Source organism: Durio zibethinus, chromosome 12 (assembly GCF_047325235.1).
Source record: "Durio zibethinus cultivar Kanyao isolate XHJ-2024 chromosome 12, ASM4732523v1, whole genome shotgun sequence".
NCBI classification, from domain to species: domain Eukaryota; kingdom Viridiplantae; phylum Streptophyta; class Magnoliopsida; order Malvales; family Malvaceae; genus Durio; species Durio zibethinus.
In genome coordinates this window covers 12,144,285-12,154,498 of record NC_143173.1, presented here as the reverse complement: position 1 = coordinate 12,154,498, position 10,214 = coordinate 12,144,285, and the positions used below count along the sequence as shown (strand labels likewise).

Below are 10,214 nucleotides of genomic sequence, written 5' to 3'. Positions count from 1 at the left end.
TCTTGAATGAAGCTGTTGTTTTGAAGACTTAACACCCGTAGAAAGCTCAAATTTCCAATATAAGGTGATATTGGTCCCATTAGTTTCAGTGCTGGCAAGTCCAACCTGGTAACTCTCTGATGTCGTCGTCCGCATTTAACACCACGCCATTGGCAAAAAAGGACGCTGTTGTTCCACGAACGCATAATCCCAAGCTGATCACCAACTGTCTTGGCCTTAAACTGCTGCAAAGCCTGTCGATCTGTTTCATTTCCATTAATTGCCAAGGCTGCTGAACCAAGAAAGAAAGGACCTTTAAGATTGAAGCATAAGAGAAGAATGACAGCAACATGGATGGAAAATTTAAGTGACCAAGGAGCCTTGAAATGCAGTTCCGATAGCCTCATCAACAAAGAAAGACCACTTGAATTCATGCTACTATTACTTTACATTTCGCGGTGTTTGCTTCTGCAACAAAAGTAAGCAACAAAAGCAAAGAGAATATAAGTTCTTTCTGCAACATCAAATGACAGCAAATTTATAACAATAGAGAAGGAAAAATTAAGAACTTCAGGTACCTTTTTTAGAAATTCAGCAAATTTAGAAATTCATGAAAGGGCAGCACTCAAAGCAAATCATTCTAGATTCAAGACTAGAGATCAAAATTGTTTTACACAAGAAAATAGGTAGTTTTTGTTTTCTTTTTTTTTTTTTTTTACTTTAAATTTTTAAGTAAATAAATTGTATGTGTACTCTCCTTAATAAATTTAAAAAAAAAAAATTCTTTAGTAAAATAAGAAGAAAACTTGCTGCTCGATCTGTCCAAGGCTCGGGAGATTTGAAGCTTGGGCTCGATCAAAAATATTTAAAATTTATTAAAAATATTTGTTTATTAAATTTTAATTTTAAAATATATTTTAAAATGTTAAATATTCATATTTTAGTTTTTTTAATATTTTAATATATTTTTTTAAAAATGAAGCTTACTAACCATGAAAGATTAGTCAAGCCTTAGGTAAGAATTTTCCAAGACCAGTCACACTCGTTCAGATCACCCATGAACACCTCTAGTTGCTTCCTTTATGCCTTTATTTTCACTATCAGGATTAATTGGAAGTCTTTAAAGGACTTTGTAGAGTTGGAAAAAGACTTGCATCATAGAAGCAAATAATGGGGGAATCTAACCAGATAATGACAATAGAAAATAAAGAAGTGGGTCAGTTGCATTTGTGTTTACCTTGATTTGATACCTTTGGTGTGAATTCTTTTTTTTTTTTTTTGTCCAAAACTCCAAACTCACCTATCATTTTCAACACATAAAGAAAAAACTTTATAATAATAATTACGTTTATATCACTCCAACTATCTACAATGCCAACTAGATTTTGATTGGTAAATAGATAGACATATTCCAATTGATGTATAATTGTTATACTTTTCAACTCAATCTTCAGTTAGAAATTTGTATGCAAAACTTTAAAGGTATATCTTCAGTTATCTCCTTGAATGCAAGCAAGGCGAGTTGATCAGTTTCATTCGTAGCATGGCAGATGCATAGTTTAGGTGAAATAAAAAGAAGATATGCAGCATCCAAGCTTTTGAGCTCTCCATTCATAGCCTTCTAATGTCTAGATTAGTGTGGATCAGGGAAGGAAGAAAAATTGCAGCAGGTTAGCCTAGCAGTATATTTAAACAGAAACTGACATCAAAAGAAACTTGGGGTAGGTTCAACCATGTCTGAATTCAAAAAGTCAGAAGCCTGGCAGTTGGTTCTTGTCTGTCAATCTATTGATGTAAACATTCAAATAACATAAAATATGGAAATTATCAATGGGAAATCTAATTCTGCCGATGTTTAAGGAAAGTGACAATGTCCTCTTGTGAAACAAAGCATTGTACCTTATGTCTTCCAAGAATCAAAGACTTCAATTTAAGAGTGTTAATTTCTTGCATCATGATTCATATCCAGGATTACAATATATTATTGATTACTGAAAGTCACCTCTTTTAATTAGGTTGAAAAAGACAATTAGATCTGAACACTCTGGTTAACAAGAATCTGTTAGACCTTTGAATTTACTCAATGACCTTGACCTGACCTCTTTATTGTGAAGTCATTTTTTCTTTTTTGGTGGGGAATCTAACTAGATAATGACAATGGAAAATAAAATAGTAGATCTGTTGCATTTGCATTTACCTTGACCTTATTTTTTACGGTGTGAACTCATTGTTTTTTTTTTTTTTTTTGTCCAAACTCCAAACTCACTATCAATTTCAACACATAAAAAAAAAACTTTATAGTAATAATTACGTATGTGTCACTCCAACTATCTACGTTGCCAAACTAGATTTTGATTGATAAATAGATAGACCTATTTCAACTGATGTATAATTGTTATATTTTTGAACTATATTTTATATCAATTTTTTATAGTATTTTCCCAATTCATTTGACCTTTGAAAAATTTCAGGAATTTTGGTCTGGAAATGAAAATTGACAAACTGACCATTAATTTGGAGAGTAAGGGTATGTAGTCATGAGTAAATTTAACTTGATTGAACCATTACTAGACTTGATTATCAGTATTCTAGTTTCCACCATGGTTGGTGATCATACCAGAAGATGATGGTCAAATTAAAACCAGTTATTTAGAACTGGAAAATGGAAATAGCCTGAATTGAATGGACATGCATAAAACATGTGGATTCTTCCATTTTATTTCATCAAAAGAAAAAAAAAAAAAAAAAACTCTTCCATTTATGGTACCACCTGGTGACAATCAGTGCTTTTCTCAATCTGTTTGATTTTTTTAACAAAAGAAATAATATTCCTTCTCAGGGAAATTCATTAAATTTTAACTTCTTGAAAATGACAAAATCTAAAGATGGGGAAGAAGCTATCTTTTGATCAAAACATGAGTGATTAAAATGCAAACAAAATTATCAAAAGAATTAATCCTTGTGTTCATGATTAAACTGTTACATCCAATTTTGAATTAGATGCGTTTGTCTTATTCTTCCACATTTGCTGTATCTTATCTTCTTACCATGGTAGCCATCTCCCACAATAATATTGCTGCTACATATTCATGGAACATTAAACATTAATAATCTTTTTCCCTTCCCCTGGACTTTGATGACCATATAGTCACTCTATTCAGAAAATACACCTATTTTTCTTTTCATCTTAATTTCTTTATGAACAATTCTCGGTATAAATTCTTGTTAAAAAAATGATAGAAGAGGAAAAGTTTGGATTCTATCTATGGAGGGTGAAAATTATGGACCCCCCCCCCCCCAATTTTATGTTATTTGTAATATACATGAAAACAATAGTTAGTTGCGCTGTGATTTCTTTGTGGAAAAAGAAAAGAAGAAAGTTGAGATTTCTTTGTGGACCAGATTTGGTTGCGTCTGCGTGGTTTATGGGTCAATTCCCCTTGAATAAAAGCTACTCTCGAGAAATGAATAGAGACAGAAGCTTTATAAAATTCATTTGTCTGGATTTAAAAGTAGCTGAATAACCTACCAGACAACTTTGGACATAAACTCATTCTCAATCCAAGAATGTTAAGCAATAGGCACGAGAAAAAGTGTATTATTATTCATGAAACCCGAAATACTAGAGGTGGAATTTTATTCATCAAATCTAGACAAAATTAAGAACTTGAAGCTAAATCCAATATTCTTACATGAATTTCTCTTTGAGACCACTAAAGGTATAGTTCCCAGACTTGACTGAAGCCATAGATACTCAAAGAAATTAAGGCAAAGTGTCTCCTCCAGACGACAAAATTTCAAAGGTAGATGTTGAATTGAGATATTTTTATTTACTTTCACATATAAGAACTTCTATGGACCACCAGCCAACAGAGAATAGATAGTACTGTCAATTGTTGAATCACTAAAATTAAGAGTTCAATACTCTATCAATAAGCTACTGTTGGCAAAATAAATAGTTACTGTCATGTTCAAGATCAGTTATCTGGTGGCTATTATTATCAAGTTTCATAACGGGCAACCATATGCTAATTACCAACCAGATTTGACTGCAAAGACTAATTGAAGATGACACTGCATTAAAAGAGTTAGAAAAATTTTCCAATGCCAAGAATTCGAATAGATTTTTTTTAAGGATTTCTTAAGTGCCAAATTATCCAAACGCATGATTATATGCAGTGAAACTGCATCACATTCATCTACCAATTAAAACTAGCTCCATTCAAAAGGATGCTATAGTAATTAATGAGTTGGAAATTTTCTTTTCTTTTGGTGTTCAAGGCGTAAATCACTTCAGATCCACATATTCTGTTGTCCCAAGTTTCAGATATTTCTGATCCTGCCCTGACTTTCACTGCAAAATATAGGGAAAAAAAATCCCCATATCCATATCTAATGATGGAATATCATTCATCAGAGATAAGAATGCGTATATATTTTTTGTTTTTTGGGTCAAATAATAAGAGCATTTGATGTTGATGGTAAGAAAAATGGAAATGAAAGTTGAAAATATAAACCAATAAAATAGAAGATGTCTGATTCTTTATTCTGAAATCAATGCCCCACACATGTTTTGGAGTTTAATTGTTTAGATTGGAGCTTGAATGCCTCTTCGTTAGTTGGACAAGTTACTGATCAGAAGCTAAAATTTTCGATCACATCACTTGTAGGCTACAATATAGGTGGTATGTTCAGTTTACTTTGAAAATTTATTGAAAGACCTTCATTCCATTCAACTTGTGTCAATATCAATGTTCTAATGGTTGGTGGAGATTCTCATTAAAAAAAAAAAAAAAAACAATGGTGATCAATGGACCTTGTAATCTCTTTTAAGTTATATCTCACAATGTCTTGCTTTGAATTCAAGCCAGAAGGTCATAATCTTAATAACTAAACTCTAAATTGAATCCATATTCATAGAAATTAGTTAGTTTGAGTTCATACATCAAAGAAATTCGTTCTTGTTTGCATTAATTAAAAGTTAATGACATGAAGTATTCTAAACTATAGTGAAACAGTTAATGTATTAATTAAAATTTAAAATTTTTTATTTCAATATATGAACTGTAAATTTATTAATTAATATGTACTTTATTTTAAATGATAAGATGTGATGAACAAATAACTTCTTAAGTATTATATTAATTAGCAGATTCATAATTTAAATATCACATTAAAATTTTTAAAATTCATACATCACATTAAACATTTCATTAAAATTAAAAAGTCATTCATAAAATTAACCCATTAAATAATGACAATATGCAATGAAGTAAAACATCTATATGAAAAAGTTAATTACTTCTTAAATTCAAATCTCAATTCTTTCCTTTATTTTTATGTTATTTATAATTTTTTTCACCTATCTTAAGCTAGCTACGACCTCCTATAAAAAAAATTGGATATAAGATAATTATTAGAAAGGAAATATTGAGTACAAAATTTTTTTATAAATAATTAAACCAACAAAATCAGATATATACTTATTACAGTTTTATGGATCTCTAACTTATGAATTGAAACCTAAATAAAGGCCCAAAAAATCAAGCCCAAATAAAGAGTTATCTTTTCGCCTTTCATTTTAGCTTTCTTTCAGACAGAAACTTCAGACTTCCAACTTCCATGGCTATTTTTATTTCTTTAAAAATTAAATCTTTGACGTGTCCGTACAAGATCAATACAAAGTTGAGTTTTATAGAAAGAGGGAGGTCACCTCTGAAAACAACAAAGCCAATAATAGAGAAAGGGAGAAGGTGTTATTCACTTCAAGCCATATGCTAATGCTTTTACCAATTTGTTACTTATCCGAATCAAAACAAAGAAAGAACGTTGTTTTACTGATTCTGGTTTCTAATTATGCTTGACTTGCTAGGTGCTAAAGTTGTATGCAGAAATAGTGATATTATGCTTTGCATCATCTTTACTTAAACTTTGAGGCTTTGAGCTGGTTATATGCTTTTCATCATCTTTACTCGTGCCTTCAATTATGCCTTTAGTTTTCCGCAAGTGTGTTCTCTGAGACATGATTTATTGCACGAGATTGTCCTATATCTTTCTACATTAAAATTTTCGTCTTATGGAAATTCCCTATGAAGCTTTTTTCATTGATCTGTCCAATAATTTACGACACGAAAGAATGAAAGGAAAAAGGTAATGGTGGTATGAAGAATTAAACATTGATGCAGTGGTGATATTCAGAACAAGGAAACAGTTATGGTTCTATCTCAACATGCGCATAGACAATGCTGAATTTCTAGTATTAATATTTGTGAGCTAAGTAGTATTTATATTGGTGTCACTTTATCTAACTAGTTTATCAAGGGGAAATCTTACTTAGCTTATTTTTTCAACTAAATGGATTGATTTAATTGTCTTTTTTTTTAAATAAAAAATAAAAAATTATATTAACTAGCCGAAAAAGGTGTAGCAGAACAATTTATTTGCATTATTCTGAACTCTGATTTGATGATAATCCACAAGAAAAGGAAATTCATACAAATTACATACACCAATAATAGGTGGACAAACTCGCTCTTCATTTTTCTCTTCTCCATCTCGAGTGCTTGTTGGAAAAGTTTTACTTCTGCAAATACCAGATACAATGTGAAATAAAGGACTGGCAGTACTTTGCCGCACTTAAGCCTCTCAAGTCCATTGATATGGCTCCTCAGATACCTGAAGCATATGAAAACAAAGAAATCATGAAATTAAACCATCATATTTACTTCTATAGAATGTAACCAACAAACAATTTACTTGCTCAAATCATTTGAACACGGTATTTATCTGAACAGTAGTAGAAATGTGCCTTAAGTCATGGAATGGTTTGAGTATTTTGTTAAGAATAATGCAAATTGTTTACCTGCTGATTGAGCAGCATATAAAGTTTGGCCCTCACGATGTAATCGAGTTGGATGAAGCTTGTCTCTAATGGAACAAAGCTTGGTAACAACATCACTCATGTCCATCCGCTCACTTGGGGATTCGGCAGAACAAGTGACTCCTATTTCAAATATTGAATTCAAGAATTGAAAATGCCTGTCATTTCCTTGTTTGACTCGCTCTTCAAGAAGAATGGGATCTATAATCTCAATCACTCGTCCTGGCAAAGCTGCCACAACAAAGTTGTGAAGGTTGAAACCTTCTTTGAACATTTCATTAGTCGGCCTTTTCCCCGTAAACATCTCAAGCACGAGGATGCCATAGCTATAAACATCACCTTTTGTTGACAACTCACTTCCCATCCCATATTCTACAATAAATTCATCACAAATTATATAAATTATAGTAATAATTGCAGAAGAGATACCTTGAAAAATATAAAGATATAGCCTCTGACATCCAAGCTTTAAACATGCAAAATTACATTCTAATTTGAAGTAATGTAGTCATTTTTGTTTAACCAAAAACTACTTCCGCATTATGTTTTGCCTTTGAATTATGTTGTTCTAAGAGAAAAGTATTAAAATGGGAGAAATGAATAAAATGTACTTACCTGGTGGAGCGTAACCAATAGTTCCTCTTAATCCGACGGAGGTTGACTGACTAGTAGAATTGTTAAGCCTGTCAGCAGAAAGGATTTTTGCTAAGCCGAAGTCACTTATATGGCCAACCATTTCCTCATCAAGTAGAATATTGCTTGGCTTGAGGTCACAATGAATAATTGGTGCATCGCAATGATGGTGCAGATACTCCAGTGCATGCGCAACATCTACAGCCACATTTACTCTTTGGAAGAAATTCAGGTTTCTGATCATCTCCTGTTCAATCATGCCAACAGATGGATACAGCCAATCCTCCAAACTTCCGTTTGCCATGAACTCATAAACCAATGCTTTAAAATAATTGCCTTGATAATCGGCACCTGAAATTGCTGTTAATACCTTGACAAGATTCCGATGTCTAATGTTCCTCAAGGCCTCACATTCAGCTAAGAAACTCCTGGAAGCTCCATGAGTAAGAAGATTAAGCACCTTAACGGCAATAACTACTCCTTTCTCTTCTAGAATTCCTTTGTATACAGAACCGAAGCTACCCGAACCAACCAAATTTTGCAAAGAGAATCCATCAGTAGCCCTTAGGATGCTTTGGTATGATAACTGTAAAAGTGAATTTTCTGCACAAGTTGTTGTTGGCTTCTCTTTCTTCTTTCTAAACGACCAAATGAGGAGAAATGAGAATATCAAAGTCACTCCTAAGATCACAAAAACAATTACAATTTTTAATTTGAGAGAAGTGTTTGATCTTTTGATGGATGCTTTCGAGTTGCATCTGGACAAGTGTAACTCGGGAATGCCTCCACAAAGTCTACTATTTCCCCCAACGAATGTGGCAGTTGCATTCTTAAAGACTCCTTCAATTGGTATCATACCCTCAAAATCATTGAAAGATAGATTTAAATACTGTAATGACCCAAAGCTTGCAAGAAATTTTGGCACTTCACCGGAAAGATTATTGTTAGATAAATCTAATTCCATAAGACCTCTCAATGAACCCAAAGATGAAGGAATGGGCCCTTCAAACAAATTGCCAGCTAAGAACAGCTTCTCCAATCTTACACAGCTAGCAAGATTGTTTGGAATCAAACCAGATAACCTGTTTTGAGAAACAAACAAACCACCTAGATTTTTCAGATTTCCTACTTCAACAGGAAGCACACCAGTTAAATAGTTGGATGATAAGTCTATAAAAATGGACAAGGATGAGAGTCCAATTACTTCGGGGGGTATTGATCCAGTAAGATTGTTATGAGAAAGACCCAACCCCTCCAAATTTTCGCACTTACCAAGACTTGAAGGAATGTTGCCTTGAAGATTGTTATAATTTAGAGAAAGTTGGATTAACATTGTCAAATTTCCAATAGAAGAGGGAATAGCCGCAGAGAGAAAATAATTTCTATTAGCATAAAATATCTTTAGCTTCTGAAGCCTCCCAATAGCAGGCGGAATGGAACCTGATAGCAGATTACGCGATACATCTAGCAACTCCAAGTTAATGAGATTTCCAATCCCAGATGGTATTCTTCCCCATATTTTGTTATCTTGTATTACTAAGGACCAAATAGTGATAGACAAATTACTAATGCACTCAGGTAATACCCCTCCAAAATTATTTTGGCTTATCTCTAGATATTCTAGTTTTGTAGTATTGGTTAAAGAACAAAGAAAGTTCAAGTCACTTGCTCCTCCATTTCCAAAATAATTATAGCCTATGACAAATATAGATAGTTTATCCAGCTTTTCAAATGAAGGCAAGTTTCCATTAAGTTGATTTGATGAAACTTCAAGAATCACGAGATTTGAGGCATTGGATATTGAAACAGGAAATTGTCCAGTGATTTGGTTATGCCCGACCGAAAAGAATTTAATATATGGCATAGTGATTCCTAAGTCAGAAGGAAGAGTACCTTGAATCTTGTTTTCGCCAATATCAAAATCTGTAATCTTAGACAGATTGAAAATTGAGACAGGAACAATTCCAGAAATTGAATTTACTGCTATAGAAAAAAATGAAAGATTTGTCAGTTGCCCAAGAGATTGAGGTATAACCCCATTTAGTCCATTCGTAGCCAAAGCAAGTGTCTCCAGAGACGATAAGTTCCCCAGGGAAGGTGGGATACTCCCTGTTAAACTGTTGTTGGGAAAACTTAAAAATTTTAGTTTTGACAAGAGACCAAGCAAACCCGGTATTTCTCCGGTTAGCTGGTTGCCTCTCATATGAACAAATGTTAGCTTAGAACAACCAGATAAATTGGAAGGAATTTCACCATTGATGGAGTTATTGGACAATTCTAATATTTCCAATCTTCTTAAACGTCCAATTTCTCGAGGAATTTCGTTGTTGAAGCTGTTGCCTCCAAGATTCAACACCCTGAGAAAACTCAAATTTCCAATGTATGGCGATACAGACCCCGCTAGTTTCTGGGATTGCAATTCCAGCTTGATTACTCTCTGATGTTTGCGACCGCATGTAACACCATACCATTGGCAGAAGTGGTTGGAACTATTCCAGGAATGCATAATCCTCAGCTGATCACCAGTTATCTTGGCTTTGAACTCGAGTAAAGCTTGCTGATCTGTGTCATTTCCACCAACTATAGAGGTTGCTAAACCGAGCAAATTAAGACCCTGCAGGTTGAAGCAAGAGAGAAGAATTATAACTTCAACGTAAACAAAGAAAAAAGAGCTGGACACCTTGAAATGCTTGATCGATAGCTCCATCAACCCGAATCAATT

At 33.2% G+C, this 10,214-nt stretch overlaps 1 protein-coding gene across 1 annotated transcript; it reads right to left on the bottom strand.

Moving 5' to 3' along the window:
• Window positions 1-6,403: 6,403 nt before the first annotated feature.
• On the bottom strand, window positions 6,404-10,214 carry LOC111297529 (putative receptor-like protein kinase At3g47110). Its single transcript, XM_089741615.1, has 3 exons — window positions 7,475-10,214; window positions 6,842-7,231; window positions 6,404-6,654 (listed from the first exon to the last, which is right to left on the bottom strand). The coding sequence occupies exons 1-3, from the start codon at window positions 10,197-10,199 to the stop codon at window positions 6,647-6,649; spliced, it is 3,123 nt and encodes a 1,040-aa protein (XP_089597741.1). The 5' UTR covers window positions 10,200-10,214; the 3' UTR covers window positions 6,404-6,646.